The 18735-nt window shown below is 41.9% G+C and overlaps 1 protein-coding gene across 2 annotated transcripts in view; it reads right to left on the reverse strand.

Annotated features, from left to right (window-relative positions):
* The window catches only part of pkp3b (plakophilin 3b), a 43336-nt gene that overhangs the window by 13802 nt on the left and 10799 nt on the right, over positions 1–18735 (reverse strand). For both annotated transcript variants that reach the window (XM_010890482.4, XM_029125500.2), the window contains exons 2-8: positions 12939–13027; positions 11310–11953; positions 11046–11169; positions 10031–10235; positions 4066–4240; positions 1686–1803; positions 1245–1409 (exon numbers count right to left, since the gene is read on the reverse strand). In XM_010890482.4, the coding sequence (XP_010888784.2) occupies positions 1245–1409; positions 1686–1803; positions 4066–4240; positions 10031–10235; positions 11046–11169; positions 11310–11953; positions 12939–13027 (1520 nt within the window). The remainder of the gene's footprint in view (positions 1–1244; positions 1410–1685; positions 1804–4065; positions 4241–10030; positions 10236–11045; positions 11170–11309; positions 11954–12938; positions 13028–18735) is intronic.

The following is an 18735-nucleotide window of genomic DNA, read 5'->3' on the forward strand; positions in this document are numbered from 1 at the left end:
GTCAGGTTGATACACAGCCGACTGCCCTTTGGACAACTGTTAGAATTCATATTATGGCAAGAACCAATCAGCTAAGTAAAGAGTGGCCAAATGAAGGTCAGTCAGTCCGGAAAATTGCAAAAACTTTGAATGTGTCCCCAAGTGCAGTCGCAAAAACCATCAAGGGCTACAACGAAACTGGCTCACATGAGGACCGCCCCAGGAAAGGAAAACCAAGAGTCACCTCTGCTGCTGAGGACAAGTTCATCCGAGTCACCAGCCTCAGAAATCGCAGGTTAACAGCAGCTCAGAATAGACACCGGCTGAATGTAACAGAGTTCTAGTAGCAGACATCTCTAGAACAACTGTTAAGAAGAGACTGTGCGAATCAGGCCTTCATGGTCAAGTAGCTGCTAGGAAACCACTGCTAAAGAGAGGCAACAAGCAGAAGATATTTGTTTGGGCCAAGAAACACAAGGAATGGACATTAGACCAGTGGAAATCTGTGCTTTGTCTGATGAGTCCTAATTTTAGCTCTTTGGTTCCAACCGCCGTGTCTTTGTGCGATGCAGAAAAGGTGAACGGATGGATTCTACATGCCTGGTTCCCACCGTGAAGCATGGAGGAGGAGGTGTGATGGTGCTTTGCTGGTGACACTGTTGGGGATATATTCAAAATTGAAGGCATACTGAACCAGCATGGCTACCACAGCATCCTGCAGCGACATGCCATCCCATCCGGTTTGCGTTTAGTTGGACCGTCATTTATTTTTTTACAGGACAATGACCCCAAACACACCTCCAGGCTGTGTAAGGGCTATTTGACCAAGAAGGAGAGTGATGGAATGCTGCGCCAGATGACCTGGCCTCCACAGTCACCGGACCTGAACCCAATCGAGATGGTTTGGGGTGAGCTGGACCGCAAAGTGAAGGCAAAAGGGCCAACAAGTGGTAAGCATCTCTGGGAACTCCTTCAAGACTGTTGGAAAACCATTTCAGGTGACTACCTCTTGAAGCTCATCAAGAGAATGCCAAGAGTGTGCAAAGCAGTAATCAGAGCAAAGGGTGGCTACTTTGAAGAAACCAGAATATAAGTTATTTCACACTTTTTTGTTAAGTACATAATTCCACGTGTTCATTCATAGCTTTGATGCCTTCAGTGAGAATCTACAATGTAAACAGTTGTGAAAATAAAGGAAACGCATTGAATGAGAAGGTGTGTCCAAACTTTTGGCCTGTACTGTACATTTTGTAAAAGACACATACCTCTTTTGCCTTCTTGCTCAGTGGGATAAAACAGCCAATGGCTTCAAACTCAGTAGAGCCTCTGTTTCGTGTACAGCCCTCCAACTGCAGTAGAGTAGAGGGGGGGATCTCACTATACAACTGATAAGATAGGTTCCTTAGGACACACACTGCGTTCTCTATACCCTGCAGGAACAGACAAGGAGAAAACAGGTGGGGTTGGTGGATATGTAGTGAGAAGGTAAAAAAGAAACACCAGTGGTTATTGTGTCTCTTAGAGCAGCATGCGTCACATAAGAGACAGCAGAAGCAAAAATCATAGCAAGGCCGAAATAAAATACAAACACGCAGCTAATGATGAACTGTAGAGATGTATTGATTTGCGGTGTATCTCAATTAACCGCAGTGGATCCAATGAGTTACTGAATGCTTAGAGTAGATTGAATTGTGCTTAAGGCTTACTTTGTCCTTTGCCTTCTCATCCTCTAGGGAGTTCTCGATGTAGGTCACTAGAGAGTCCACCAGCCCTTGCATGTCTCTCATCTTCTGCCTCGTCCTCTTGTTCACTGAGCTCAGGTTTCTAATTTGAGAAAGAGAATATGGGATTTGTATGCTGTATCAGCCCATGAACAGTAGGTATGCAGGATTTGGTAAAAAATGTCATTACGATTTGTTGGCCAAATGTAGCCATTTTCAAACACTATGGTATTAACAGCATAGATAACCAGCTTCTAAAATTAGATCATAGAAATCATAGCTTAAATAATATGCTAACTGAAGTTACAGTAGAACTGGCAAGCCTTTCAGACGAACATTAACAGCCAGAGCCGAACGCCGTTTCTCATCATTAGCATATGAATTGGCCCTATTAGCATACACATTCTCCTCCCCTGCATCACCATCCAGCCAGAGCATCAGTTCATCTACTGGGTCATCAAACTATATAGAACAGTCTAAAAAATCATGAATTACAGAATATGTTTGTATGAAATGGTTAATGAATTTGAAAAAAATACAAGAATCTTTGTATTGAAGGTCTTATCATATGAAAAAAAAAAGATTAATAAAGATTACATAATATGGTTATTTCTAAGAACAAAGGCTATAGTATTCATTTTAGGCCCCACAAATTTAGAATTCATTAGAATTTTGTTTTCATTTTCATGATGTACAAGGTAAAATAAGACATTATCGACCAGTTGGCAACGATCAAAGGATATCTGCATGAATTGCAGTACATAGGCCTAGAGCACACTGGCTTGAAAAACATGATAAATTTGATAAATAAATAGGAAAAGGAAAATATGTCACAGTGCCTCCTGCATTAACATGGGAGGCACCAGCTGCTAGCTCGGCATTCACGGAACACTGCGGACTCTCCACTATTATGCACACCTGGTTCCTCATCACATCACCCCAGACTTCCTATCATTACGCATACTAGATCCTCATTACTACAGCTTATAACTGCCCTTCATTGCCTTCTCTTCAAGTAAAAACATTGCAGTGTATTATTCAATTAATTTTATTTGTACATTTTATTAGCAGAGTAAAAATATGATGAAAGGATGATTTACAGTAGCCAACATGAATAATGAAAAAGACTATTTGATAAAATATAGAAAAGTAATTTGTCATTACTTTAGATGATGTGGACTTGCTCGAACTTCTACCCAACAGTCAGCACACAGCTTCGGGGGTTTGTGTGAGCAAGACCGGCAAACAAAACAGTTGCACTGCACACAGTTCTCATTGGTCTTGTTCCGTGTGCACTTGCCAACATGAGACAGTGTCTTCTTGTCGGGTGTGAGCTGCCGAGGCTTGGGAATAGGACGAGTGGGACGTGCTGCCTCTTCGGCGGCTTGCTTCTTGGTTGTCTTGGCGTTCAAGTAGTTTTCACAAAGCTCACATGCTAGATCCATTATGAAATGTCTTCTGATTGTCTTGTTGAGACATTGCTTGTGCAGCATGTGTGCGTTGATAGCAGCCATGTCTAGGTTGTAGAACATTGCAACAGGCCAGCGATGAGTACCTCCATTTACATCGTTGGTATTTCTTTTAGTGAATAATTATTTAGCCTAATACATTGGTAGAATCTGACTCTTCAGTAAAAATAAGCAGAGAAAATTAAATGAGAGATGATAGGATGTGTATGCGATTGTGTTTTTCTCTCCAAAAGGGCAACTTAAATAGGGTCCCCAAATAGAGGCAATGTGGAGCAGCTGCAATGTGGAGGACGCACCGCCCCTGAGCAGGTATCCTGGGTCTGTCTATGGGAACACCGACGTTGATCCAGGGCTAGACCACGTAGGTACTCCTCATCAGAGACCAGCTCCTTGTCCCTGAGGAGTTCCCCCATGGTCCAGCTACGCTTGGTCCTGGTTCGGTGGATCATTCTGTCATGATCATAGGTAGGCAGGACACGAGGCGCAGAGCGAGTAATGGGAAACATCCTTTCATTATAACGCAACACCTAGAGGCACCTCTGCGGTCAGGACTTGACTTTGGCCCCCAGGCATGACGTGACACCTAGTCCAGGAATGAACATCAAATATAATTCCAAAACTGCTAAAACAGACCTTTTGTTTTCTATGATTTATCAACAAGCACTGACCAGCAGTGGCACAGGTTAAATTTGATGGAGCACTCGCATGAAAAACTGATTAAAAACAGATGGTGTGTCTCATTCACATTTTCTTATGAAAACGAAAATAGCTGTATTCTGCGATTATAACATTGCAGATGTCTATATCGCATTTCCTATTATAATCAGATTAATTGCGTGGCCCTAATGTATAGTGTATAGGTATACACAATAATGTAAGAATATTGGTGTAACTACCTTAAACAGCCAGTGGTGTTGTAGAACATATCTGCCTCAGATTGACTCAGATGGATCATCTCTGAATCTCTTCTACTGCACAGGGGCACAATCACCCTCTGTGTGAGCTCATTCAATGTCTCTCGGGCCAGTTTCTCCTTCAGGCTGTCCTTAGATGACAGGTTCCACAAAATTCCTGCCAGACAGACAGATAGACAGACAGATGAGAGACCCACCCCATTTTTGAGGTCTACGGGCTGAAAACACAAAGGCTTTAATTTCAATAATCATTATTCACAACGCAAGCCAAAATAAAAACAGGGATCCCAGTTGCACTTTTACTGTTGACAATACTACTGTATGTGTCAATATGTGAGTAAAGAGGTGTCATTTAAAAGTTCTATAATACACTAACTATAACACTATGCTATGAATGTCAGGGATTTGATTTACAGTTGGAGCAGAATTGGGATACCTCCACTTTAGTACACACATTTATGTAATTTAACAGATGCTCCTATCCAGAACAACTTAGTGTGTGCATTCATTTTAATACTTCATTACACACATCTCATTAGCGAATGAAAGTCAGTGGCTTTACATACCCTTTAGTCAACTGATCAAAGCAGTATGTTCATTCTATCTCCATGAGGTGTTGTTGATCCAGGGGAATGTTCAAAAACGAACCAGGTCAAAGAATCGGAAGAAGTTTTTACTCACAGCTGGAGAGTTATGCCTAAACACAGCAAGGGCCTTGTGGAAAATTAGGCCTGCCCCTTTCAGTGTGCTGGGGGATTTGAGTATCTTAAGGACATTCTTCATTCCTAGGTTGACCTACTTACAAACGTAACCTATATTTTTGCAGGGTTGCCTCTTTCACATTTAATATTTATACACCACTATATTTATTTTATGTGAGTGACCTATGTATATTATTGTTTTGAAGCTAATTTCCTGCAATTTTAAGCATCTTAAAAACAAATGTGGCTTAGTTTTGGTAGGGAATTAAATATTAGTAATACTAATAATAACAGTAATCCTGAATTGCCCCAAATGTTTTTCTGACACCAACTGTTTTGTTAGGATCAATTATAAAAGAAACATTTCATATTTGACATTCTTTGTCACAAAAGCAATTGAATGTACAGTAACAGTTGCACAGTGTATAAACTCACTTCCCTACCAACGTCCAATTTCTTTGACTACTTGACTGTACAAGTTTAAACTCAGTTTCTGAATGTCACAGAGACAAATTAATGATATGCCTATGCAAATCAGTCGCATTTCCCACAGACATTTTACAGCAAGTTCCTAGCCAAAATCGTCACACATTTTTTGCGTCTTTATGCAGTCTATAAATAGTCCAGTGATTTGGATTTAAAATTATAATAATGAAAATGGGGTAAAGTAGAGACAGATTTTCATCCATATTGGTTTAAATGAATGTCTAACATTACATTTGGATTTTTAACTTTCAACTGATCACCACCTGGTGGTGAGTTGGATCCGATGGCGGGGGAGGAAGCTGGACAGACTCGGCAGGCCCAAGCGTACTGTAAGGGTCTGCTGGGAACGTCTGGCCGAGTCTCCTGTCAGAGAGATCTTTAACTCCCACCTCCGGCAGAGCTTCGACTAGATCCCGAGGGAGGCTGGAGATAATGAGTCCGAGTGGACCATGTTCTCCACCGCCATTGTCGAAGCGGCCGCTCGGAGATGTGGCCGTAAGGTCTCCGGTGCCTGTCGAGGCGGCAATCCCCGAACCCGGTGGTGGACACCGGAAGTAAGGGATGCGGTCAAGCTGAAGAAGGAGTCCTATCAGGCCTGGTTGGCTTGTGGGACTCCTGAGGCAGCCGACGGGTACCGACAGGTCAAGCGGGCTGCAGCCCGGGTGGTTGTGGAGGCAAAAACTCGGGCCTGGGAGGAGTTCGGTGAGGCCATGGAGAAGGACTATCGGCTGGCCTCGAAGAGATTCTGGCAAACCATCCAGCGCCTCAGGAGAGGGAAACAGTGCCCTACCAACGCTGTTTACAGTAGAGGTGGGCAGCTGTTGACCTCAACTGAGGATGTCGTCGGGCGGTGGAAGGAGTACTTCGAGGATCTCCTCAATCCCGCTGTCACGTCTTCCATTGAGGAAGCAGAGGATGAGGGCTCAGAGGTGGACTCGTCCATCACCCGGGCTGAAGTCACAAAGGTGGTCAAGAAACTCCTCTGTGGCAAGGCACCGGGGGTGGATGAGATCCGACCTGAGTACCTCAAGTCTCTGGATGTTGTGGGGCTGTCTTGGTTGACACGCCTGTGCAACATCGCGTGGCGGTCGGGGACAGTGCCTCTGGGATGGCAGACCGGGGTGGTGGTGCCTCTTTTTAAGAAGGGGGACCGGAGGGTGTGTTCCAACTATAGGGGGATCACACTTCTCAGCCTCCCCGGGAAAGTCTATGCCAGGGATCTGGAGAGGAGAATACGGCCGATAGTAGAACCTCGGATTCAGGAGGAACAGTGTGGTTTTCGTCCGGGCCGTGGAACACTGGACCAGCTCTATACCCTCTACGGGGTGTTGGAGGGTTCATGGGAGTTTGCCCAACCAATCCACATGTGTTTTGTGGATTTGGAGAAGGCATTCGACTGTGTCCCTCGCGGCATCTTGTGGAGGGTGCTTGGGGAATATGGGGTCCTGGGTCCTTTGCTAAGGGCTGTCAGGTCCCTGTACAACCGAAGCAGGAGCTTGGTCCGCATTGCCGGCAGTAAGTCAGACTTGTTCCTAGTGCATGTTGGACTCCGGCAGGGCTGCCCTTTGTCACCGGTTCTGTTCGTAATTTTTATGGACAGAATTTCTAGGCGCAGCCAGGGGCCGGAGGGTGTCAGGTTTGGGGACCACACAATTTCGTCTCTGCTCTTTGCAGATGATGTTGTTGTGTTGGCCCCTTCTAACCAGGACCTTCAGCATGCACTGGGACGGTTTGCAGCCGAGTGTGAAGCGGTTGGGATGAAAATCAGTATCTCCAAATCCGAGGCCATGGTCCTCAGTCGGAAAAGGGTTGCTTGCCCACTTCAGGTTGGTGGAGAGTGCCTAGCTCAAGTGGAGGAGTTTAAGTATCTAGGAGTCTTGTTCACGAGTGAGGGAAGGATGGAACGGGAGATTGACAGACGGATCGGTGCAGCTTCTGCAGTAATGCGGTCGATGTATCGGTCTGTCGTGGTGAAGAAAGAGCTGAGCCGCAAGGCGAAGCTCTCGATTTACCAGTCAATCTACGTTCCTACTCTCACCTATGGTCATGAGCTTTGGGTCATGACCGAAAGGACAAGATCCCGGATACAGGCGGCCGAAATGAGCTTTCTCCGCAGGGTGGCCGGGCGATCCCTTAGAGATAGGGTGAGAAGCTCGGTCACCCGGGAGGAGCTCAGAGTAGAGCCGCTGCTCCTCCACATCGAGAGGGGTCCGCTGAGGTGGCTTGGGCATCTGTTTCGGATGCCTCCGGAACGCCTCCCACCGGGAGGAGACCCCGGGGAAGACCTAGGACACGCTGGAGGGACTATGTCTCCCGGCTGGCCTGGGAACGCCTCGGTGTCTCCCCGGAAGAGCTAGAGGAAGTGTCTGGGGAGAGAGAAGTCTGGGCATCCCTGCTTAGACTGCTGCCCCCGCGACCCGGTCCCGGATAAGCAGAAGAAGATGGTATGGTAAATAACCGCAAGTTTTGTACATAGTCCACCCATTTAAGGGTTTCAAAATTACAACCCTGTTTGGGACGCTACATAAAATGCAAATAAAAGCAGAATCCAATGATGTGCAAATCATTTAACCCTACATTAAATTGAAAATGGTACAAAGACAACATATAAAAGGTTGAGATTGAGAAATGTTATTTTGTTTTTGGAAAAACACATGCCTATTTTGAATTTGATACCAGCAACATGTTTCAAAACGTGGGACAGGCATGTTTGCCACTGTGTTGCAGGAGATGCAACACAGTGGCAAACATGCCTGTCCCACGCTGTAATCGTTTGGGAACTGAGGAAACCAATTGCCGTAGTAATGAAAATTAAATGTATTTCTATTCTTGCTTGATATAGGATTTCAGCTGCTCAACTGTTTGGGGTCTCCTTTGTCATATTTCTCGTTTTATAATGCACCAAATGTTTTCAAAAGGCGAGTCCAGTTTAGCACCTGTACTCTTTCACTACGGAGCCATGCTGTTGTAATACGTCAAGAATGTGGTTTGGCACGGTCTTGCTGAAATAAGCAAGGCCTTCCCTGAAAAAGATGTTGTCTGGATGGCAGCATATGTCGCTCCAGAACCTGTTTATATTGTTCAGAATTATTGATGCCTTCACAGATGTGCAAGTCACCCTTGCCATGTGTTCTAATGCACCCTCGTACCATCACGGATGCTGGCTTTTGAACTGTGTGCTGATAAGAAGCAGGTTGGTCCAGGTTCTAGATCTTGTTTATATATGGTTTCTTCTTTGTATGGTAGAGTTTTAACTTGCATTTGTGGACGTGGCGACATACTGTGTTCACAGACAATGATTTTCAGAAGTGGTCCTGAGCAACTGAGGAACATCACTTCCATCCACTACTGGTTTACAGACTTGTCAATTGCACACAGATTTCTCCTAATTCTCTGAATCTTTTAATGAAACTATGTATGGTAGATGATGAAATCCCCAAACTTTGCAATTTTACATTGAGAAACGTTATTCTTAAATTGTTGCACTATTTGCCCAAGCAGTCTTTCGAAGAGTGGTGAACACCTCCCCATCCTCACTTCTGACAGACCCATTTTCTCTGGAATGATCTTTTAATTCCCAATCATGTTAATGATCTGTTGCCAATTGACATAATTAGTTGTGCGATATTCCACCTGGTTTCCTTTTATAGAATTACACATCGTTTCCAGTCTTTTGTTTCCTCTGTCCCCACTTTTTTGTGGGCATTTATTTTTCAAGAAAACAATGTTTTAGTTTCAACATTTGATTTTTGTCTTTGTAAAATGTTCTATTGAATATAGAGTTTAAATGATTCGCACATCATTGCATTCTGTTTTTATTTACATTTTACAGAGTGTCCCAACTTTTTTGGGAACCGGGTTGTATTTGGACAGTTGGATTCATGGCTGCCTCTTATTAGGCTGTTGTGTTTGTTTGCATCATTAGTACATGCAAAAGAAAAATGTCAATATATATTCTTGATTCTTGGCTTTGCATTTGTATTCAAATTCAGTTGCTCCTGCTCCCTTACCAAATGAGACCATAATAGTATCAGCTAGTCATGGATGGCAATAGATGGATTGGCGAGAAAATAAAAAATGTGAATACAATTTTGTAGAACAAAATATGTGAATCATTAAATTAAAATATAACTGCAGATGTCTACTGGGCATTTACGCTTTTATTTATGCTAGTAACAGACAACATTACTCTGAGAAAAGGTGAGTAATATGGTAGCCTATATATATATTCATTTCTACTGCTTGATTTGGTTAGAATTTTACAAACAATAAATTATAATTATACAAACTGCTTTCTCTCACTTTGAAAACCCCTGCTATGTCTAACATTACAAAATTAAAATGTTTAATCAATTAGTTTTCTATTGTTCACTGTGACTGCTTTTTGTTTGTTAGTATTTGCTTTAACTCGGCTTTAATGACTTAGGTCTCAGACTAAATTCTCTGTATAAATAAAGCTAAAAATAAATCCAAGCTGATTGATGAAGTATATAGATGTGAAGGTAACACAGAGTCCCAAAGGTGTTTCTCTAGATTCTCTACAGATTATCGACTGATTATTGGTTACATTTTAACTATTTACTAACCCAACCTTTATCCAAACCCTAACATTAACTCTTACCATACACCTTCTTATAATCCTAATCTTAGCAAGCTGATTCTTATGAACAGGTAGTAATACTATCAAGAAACTTTCAACAAACTATCTATAGAACAGATGGAAATTGGGACTCTCAAAAAAGTGTAACTAATGTTATTACCGGTTATATTTTTTCGAAGCTCTTCATCTGGTTCTTTCAGCGCACTGAGAAGTTTGTCTATCCCCCCGGCCTCAATAAGTTCAGTTTTGTTGTCCATGTTCTCATAGATGAGGTTGCGTGTAGCACCGGTAGAGTAGCGCTGGACCTCCTGGCTGTCACTGCTGAAGAGTTGCACGAGAGCAGGTACACCTTTCAGCAGACGCACCTATAGGTGGGCCAGGAGAAGGTAGGTTATTGACTAGCAAAACCCTGCTCTCCCTCAGGGAGGGAATGGCATGAATAGAGAATAGAGAATATAAGAAATTTATGATTTTAGGCAGATCTTAGATGTTTGTATGTATGTTTATGTTAAAAATACTCAACTAAAATATCATAACTGGATAAGTCTCCATTCACCATTCAAGTATCCTAAACTAGCTCAAGTTTTTATAATTGCTGTTATATAGCACTCTACTGTAAGAGACATATGCCTCAGCTTGACATCTCTGTATACATTTTTTTTTAATTATGGCCAAGGCAAGTCGTAGTTTAATGTCAAAAACTCTAAGGAGATAAATATAGCCAAGCAGCCAAATGTTTTGTAGTCTGACAAAATTAACATTTTGGCCTAGAGCCTTTCAGCTAGGACAGTGTTTCGCAACCCAGCTACTGGATGCCCCTGCCCTGCATGTTTTAGGTCTCTCCCTGCCCTAACATACCTGATGTAGCAGATCATGAAGGACTTGATAATGAGCTGATCATTTGAATCAGGTGTGAAAGAGCAGAGAGAGATCTAAAACATGCAGGGCATGGGGCACCCCGGAGCAGGGTTCAGAAACACTGGACTAGGATGTCTTCTCACAAAAATTTTGAAGAAGACTCTGCAATGCTAGTCTTGACTGTTCGATATTAAAAATTTGAAAACTAAATGGCACTTAACAAATGGGTTACAAATATATTTATTTACAGCTGTAAAGCTGCAAATCACATTTCGGACATTGAAACAGTTTATGGGTTATTGACATGGATTTGTTACCTGTTTTTTGGCATCACTGCTATGGTAACACTGGTGCTGTATGTAGGCTGCTCCTAGCACCTGCATTGCTGTGTCACACATGAGCAGGTATCTGACTGCTGTTGGCATGTCTAAACTGTGCATTCTGTACATAAATACAGGAGGAAAAGAGGGAGATTAATCAGAAACTTACCAAAGTTATGTAAGGCGTTAGTGTAATGTGCATAGGGCTGTGTCATTTCATGCAAGGTTGCTTGGCATTTGGACAACTCCTGCATCTCTTACCCTCTGAGTTTCTCATTGCTGTCAGCTGAATTCCTGCCCCCATCAGGCACATCCATACCCTTTCCTACACTTTTTAGGCTGTGTAGGGATGTAGCTCGTTGCAAAACATTCTGGTACTGACCCTCAGCACCATACACGCTGCCACCACTGGCACACATCCCTGACTCTGAGCTCAGATGCTGATGTTGTCTGTTGATGCGACTGATAGTGCGGTGGGCAGGGCCTTTGAAAGAGTGCTGGTATAACAGGTCGGCCTCCCTCCCACCCCACCCACCAGCTTGTGCCAGAGTTCCACTTAGGGTACGACGCATCATTCCAGGGGCAGGGATACCTCCACCATGGTAGGAGTGGCACTCTGAGACAATACCATCGGGGGCCACCCAGCTGGCCAGTGGGTTGTGTTGCTTGTGAGACAGGGTATGCGGGGCTCCCAGATCTAGGGACAGAACCTCATGGTCGGACTGACACATGGATCTGGATATGGTGGACCTGGTGGCCTGGCTAGTTAGGTAGCCACCCAGCTGATTGTTGTCACTGTGAAGGTAGGCCGTGCTAACTGGAGGCTGGCTGATTCTGTATCTGGGTCCTAACTCCACCACTGATCGAGGCGAGGACCCACCCAAGTACTGGGACCCAGGGGGCATCTAGAAGACAATAGACTGTTAGACTTAAGCAATAAGACACAAGGGAGTGTGGTACAGTATATGGTCAATTTAACACTGCTTAGGACTGTTCTAAGTTGATGCATTGCATAGGGCGATAATACAACATATAGTGGTGGAATATTGGCAAAATACCAAACCACAGAGGTGCCTAACTATGGTATGTTACCCCAGAGGTCAGCTTTGTGGTATTTTCCCAATGTACAGTATCTCACAAAAGTGAGTACACCCCTCATATTTTTGCAAAATTTGATTATATCTTTTCATGTGACAACACTGAATAAATGAAACTCTGCTACAATGTAAAGTATTGAGTATTGAGCTTGTATAACAGTGTAAATTTGCTGTCCCCTCGAAATAACACAACACACTAATGTCTAAACAGCTGGCAACAGAAGTGAGTACTGTATATACTGTATATTACCAATATACCATGCCTATGCACACCAAGCAGTCTGTGATGCATTGTGTCTACAAACTACTCACAGCCGTGGTATATTGGTCATATACCATACCTCCTCGTGCCTTATTGTTTAAATATGCCATGCTTTCAGCCAATCAGCTTTCAGGGTTTTAACCAGAATTTATAATTAAATACATACAACAGCCAATCAGCTTAAAAAGCAAACATTGGCTATACTGTCTAGTCTAAAGATAGGGTCATGAGTTAGATGTTTTGTCTTAAGATGTTTGTTGTGGTCTAATCTAATCAACAGTCATGGTAGGTTCTTGTGAAAATGTTTATGCTATGAGTGTGCAGCTTGGAAGTTTGTATTTTCGGTAAGACTATGAAGGTTATCATCAACCAAATGCATGCCCCTGTTTTAGATAAGGGTGATAGCATGGCAAATAAGAAAATAAGATAGAAATGCAGGAATTCAGGGTTGTAAGAGTACAATTTATCTTTAAGGGAAAAAAAGAAAACACCATAAACTGATAATATTATATGAAGTCATACAGTACTCACCACCATGGTCCTGGTTCTTGGTTTGTGTATTGCTAAGTTAGAGCTGGATCCAGGACCACATGTGTTATATCCCATTGTGCCACTGTGTTCTATTTGAAAAGAGAAAGGCCATAAGATCGAGAATGCTACCATGTATTCATGTCAATGAAGCTACAACCTCTTTCCCAAAGCTTAGGTTTTGTAGTATTTGCTTGGTTTTCTGGATAGTTATGATGTTTGTGCATGACCAAATTAGATTCAACAAAGTCAGACAGCATCCAGCTGTACATCAAAACAAGTAAAAATAATGTAGAAATGCAAAGACACACTGAACAAGATTCAGCCGAATACCACGTTTTAAAGAGGGGATCAGCCTGAGTCTTGATCCTCAATGTACTGAAAGAGGTCCACGGAAAGACCATCATGCCTGATTAAGCCAGCAGGCTAGTATACCATCAGGAGATTTTTGTAAGTTTCCTAAAATTGAATCTGGCATCATTCATTTGTGCATAATGACCACCAGGAAGCCATGTTGACACTAGTTCAACTAATAATAAATAGTGTTGAAATAGTGGTAACGTAGTCCTAGTGGGCGTACTTCTGGCAGAGAAACCTGGCAGGGGAGAGAGGCCTGAACTGGGTGGGAGGATTGCATGCTTTAAAGCTGACATTGAACAGGCCAATTCTGCCAGGTCAAAGAGTATCTACTTTCTCACGGTAGGAAGCGGCTACAATATGATGGATGCACTCTGACTACAAAAGCTTACTTCAAGGTGATTAATACTGAAACACACACACACAGTGTAAAGTTTGGACAGACTTACTCATTCAAGGGTATTTCTTAATTTTTACTATTTTCCACATTGTACAATAATAGTGAAGACATCAGAACTATAAAATAACACATGGAATCATGTAGTAACCAAAAATATTATAATTACACACACACACACACACACACACAGCTCCAGAAAAAATTAAGAGACCACGGCACCTTTCTCTTTCCTTTTCAAAAAGTCGAAAAGGAAGGTTTGAGTGAGGAGCATTTATTTATCTTAACCTATAAACTTTCATATCGGTAAGAGAAACCAGGTTTTGCCAAAGGACCCATACTAATTTTCTGCATGCAAAGCTGTCTCTGCACAACACTTTGCAGGTGACAGAAACCGCTATCCTTGTGGAGGAGAAAGGGATTTCCATTCATAATCCTATCTTACCCAACACCCAAAATTTCTAAGCACTATTAACTAAAGCTTACCCAGTTGTAACATTTACCCAACACCTAGATCTTAAACGAGAATTCGTATTTTTCACTCAATATTTCTTGTCTAACAATATTTGTCTGGATTTACAGTCCCTATCAGCTTACTATAACAAAAACACACAAAACATTAGGAATGTACTTATTAAGTGAAATAGGCGTATGTTTTCAATTATGGATGTAGCTTTGTCAACTATGTGTTTCTATCCCTATTCACTCCATCCCCTGTAATATTTACAAATGCTCCCCATCCCACAGCTGCAACTCTTCAAAACATGTGTCCCCTGCCCACGCATACATTGAATTCCTGGTCAACGGCAGCACTCGGAAATGACAATCAAAAATGCGCTCCCCTTATAGCCTTTGACTGATTCCACCAGCTGTAACTTTATCTGAGTATGTTTTCCTTAGTCTGGAAGTGTCTGTCATTGGTTGTGGCATTGGGGACAACCTCAAAGAGCTTGACACTTTGATTAGCTAATTTCCTGGCGATGGCTCACCACTCATATTACTGGACAGCTTTAAACTCCAATGTCGGCCTTCTATTCATTTATTTACACCTTTCTCTTTCCACTTCATTTCTCTTTCGGCATCACACTTACACTTTCCCAGTCCGGTCTCACTTACAATATAGACAAAACAAAGAACCTTGTCTTTACCAGATGCAGTTCATGGAAAAATCTTCCTAAAACCTATATCCTGGTCTCTTATTACTACTTAGTCTCCTTCTCCATTCTCCAACTCTACCATCTCAGCACCCCCTACACAGATGATCATGTGCAGTCACAATCTCCCTTCTTCTATCCTATAATCACCAATCTGCTAAATTCTTCTCCTCTTTGTCTCCTGATTCAGCCTTTCAACCCCACTACCCTCCCTCTTGAGATCCTATGCCTCTAACTGGCCCCTAACCTCCCAGCATGCTCTGCCTTGGTGACTCACTAACAGCTCACAGACCAGGCCAGCTGGGTGAAAATTAAGAAAAACAAAACTTCCAGATGACCTATTATCTTTCATTCCCTCCTTGCTAAATTATTTTCCTCTGTATCTGCTGCTAAAGCCACTTTGTCACAAACAATTAAAATCTTCTGCCTCAAAACCAAGGAAAAGAGATTCCAACCTTCTCTTTCCTCCACCTCCACTGCCTTTAACCCTGTCAGACATTCAATCCTATTGTTACATTCCTGAGCACGATACTTAACATTCACAACCCAGGTTTGTTTTCTTTCTCATAGCAAAACACAGGCAGCTGACTGATATATGTGTTGGTTTGACAAAAATGTCTAAGACACTATCTGGCCACAATATCCATCCAAACCCCTGATCACTCAAACCTTCCCAAAACAGAAAATGAGATAAGCAGCTTGGTGCTACTGATAACAATTCTGAAGTGCTAAATGCATGGACAGGAATGTTCCATACAAGAAAAGGTCCCTTTATTGTCTCCGAGCTTTATATTATTAATGACTACAACAGTTCAAAACAAAAATCCAAATGTATCATATCAAACTTGTATTGTGCATGATATTCCACACCCAATTCCTTGTATAAAAAATTCAACTATAATTGTTTTAAAATCATTAAACATTGTATTCAAAAGAAGACACAAGGACCTACTGTCTGTAACTACTTTGAGGAAACGCAATCCAATTTAACTTGGAGATGAAAATCATATGTAAATCTATAAGAGTTAAGAAGTCAGCAAAATGAACAAAAATGCTGACTTCTTAAATATTAAGATGAGCTAATCTTATGCCACTTTGGGTTTTGACTTTCTTTCAATCAATGTAAATATATTATATTTACATTGATTAAACATTATATTACATATTAACATCTTTTACAACAACATATACAGCTCTGCAAAAAATTAAGAGACCACTTCAAAATGATCAGGTTCTCTGGTTTTACTATTCATAGGTATGTGTTTCAGTAAAATGAAGAGTTTTGTTTTATTCTATAAACTACTGACAACATCACTCCCAAATTCTAAATACAAATAGTTATTTAGAGTATTTATTTGTAGAAAATAACAACTGATCAAAATAACCAAAAAAACATGAATTGGTTTCAGACCTCACTTGATGTCATCCTACGGTTGTTGAGTGGCATTTGAATTAGTTGACGGTCATCTTGGTCAGTCGTTTTCATCCTCTGTCAGTCTGTAGCTTTGGGGTCCCCAATGTCCGTTGCTTGACCTTGTTCTTATGAACCGCCATCTTTTGAAAAAATTTTGACGCTCATTGTAACGCTCTGCCAGTAAAGCCAGAATTGAACCCTTCTTTTCCTCACTCAAAGCTTTTCATTTTATCTCTTTTGTCATGCTGAATTGTTATTATTATTATTATTAATTTTTTTTACAAATAAGGTACTACTCACACTGTTTTTGCCATCCAGCTGGTCCTATTGCAAGAGGATAGTGATGATCACAGCAGTGGTTTTTATACTTTTCCTTGTTAAATTAGATTTGGTTCAGGTAAACACCTAATCAGTACCTTATTAGGTAAAATGAGGTGTGCCGGTGTTGGAATTTAACAGACACCGGAATGGAATGGCTGCCATATATGTAGGAGTGGTCTCTTAAGTTTTTCCAGAGCTGTGTGTGTGTATGTATGTATAAATATTTACAAAAATATGAGGGGTGTACTCACTTGTGAGATACTGTAAATACATATACATACATCACACACACAACGATCAGCCATAACATTATGATCACCTGCCTAATATTGTGTAGGTCCCCTTTTTAATCGCCAGAACAGCCCTAAACTGTCGAGGCATGGACTCCACTAGACCTCTGAATGGGTGATGTGGTATCTGGCACCAAGATGTTAGCAGCAGATCCTTTAAGTCCTGGTGGGGCCTCCATGGATCATACTTGTTTGTGCAGCACATCCCACTAGTTCTCGATTGGATTGAGATCTTGGGAATTTGCAGGCCTTGAACTAGTTGTTGTATTCCTGAAACAATTCTTGAACAATTTCTGCTTTGTGGCAGGGCGCATTATCCTGCTGAAAAAGGCCAATGCCATCAGGGAATACCGTTGCCCATGAAAGGGTGCACATGGTCTGTAACAATGCTCAGGTAGGTGGTACGTGCCAAACTAAAATCGACATGAATGGCAGGACCCAAGGTTACCCAGCAGAACATTGCTCAAAGCATCACACTGCCTCCACCGGCTTGCCTCCTTTCCATAGTGCATCCTGGTGCCATGTGTTCTCCAGGTAACTGTGTTCTCCATGGTTCAGTTCTGATGCTCACATGCCCATTGTAGGCGCTTTCAGCAGTGGACAGGGGTCAGCATGGGCATCCTGACTGATCTGCGACTACGCAGCCCCATACGCAACAAACTGCGATGCACTGTGTGTTCTGAAACCTTTCTATCAGTACCAACATTAACATTTACAGCAATTTCATCTACAGTAGCTCATCTGTTGGATCAGAACACACGGGCCAGCCATCACTCCCCACGTGCATCAATGAGCCTTGGCCATCCATGACCTTGTCACCGGTTCACCGCTTTTCCTTCCTCGGACCACTATTGTTAGGTACTGACCACTGCAGACTGGGAACACCCCATAAGGGCAGCAGTTTTGGAGTCTACCCATTACAATTTGGCCCTTGATAAAGTCGCTCAGATCCTTACGCTTGCCCATTTTTCCTGCTTCTAACACATCAACTTTGAGAACAGAATGTTCACTTGCTGCCTAATATATCCAACCCAGTGAAAAATATAGTGTATTAGGACAGATTGATATACAAAATGAGTGAATGCATATTCAAATATGAAGAGGAGTCATTGGGAAAAGTAAGAGGTGTACCTTTTAGAGGACAGGTGAATTAACACAGCAAAGAAGTCTGTAGATCTCTAGCTCACATGGATAGTGAGCTATCAAATAGTGGTAATGAAAATGTAGGGAAACAAGGAAGAACAAGGAAAAAACGTAAAAGACTAAACAAGGGACAAGGATGTTCAATGAATGAAATACAAATGTTTTAAGAGGCATATATCATCAGGATGGGAACTTACTGAAAAAGCCATATAGTGGATGAAGTGACAGTTGGAAGAAGACAGATATTTGTAAAAAAAAAAAAATAATAAGAATTACAAAAGGAATTTTGAAAAAATAAGAGGTGTATAATTGAGAGAAGTAAAGAAACCCACAACACTTGTTAGCGGATCTTTAGCTCATAAATAGTGAGCTATTAAAAAGACACCACACAGGAGTATAAATTATTGTCAAATCTGTGAAATATAAAATGGGAAATCTAATGGGTTACTCTAGACATGGAATGTCAGTGGCCAAAATATAAGTGGTTTTAGTGGTACAGTACATTTAATCTGGATAAGGCTCAATATATATATTTTTATACTTTATCAAGGGATACAGTTGTAATAACACACATTTGTCAAAAGAAATTAAAGTCCCCATAATTTGGCCCATATTTGATCCCCATAATTTGGCCCAATACTGTGTATTGCCCCCTTTAGCATCAATGACAGCATCCAGTCTTTTGTAATAGTTGTCTATCAGGCCCCGAATTCTTGCAGGCGCA

The sequence above is a fragment of the Esox lucius genome, chromosome 2 (genome assembly GCF_011004845.1).
Source record: "Esox lucius isolate fEsoLuc1 chromosome 2, fEsoLuc1.pri, whole genome shotgun sequence".
Taxonomy (NCBI): Eukaryota; Metazoa; Chordata; class Actinopteri; order Esociformes; family Esocidae; genus Esox; species Esox lucius.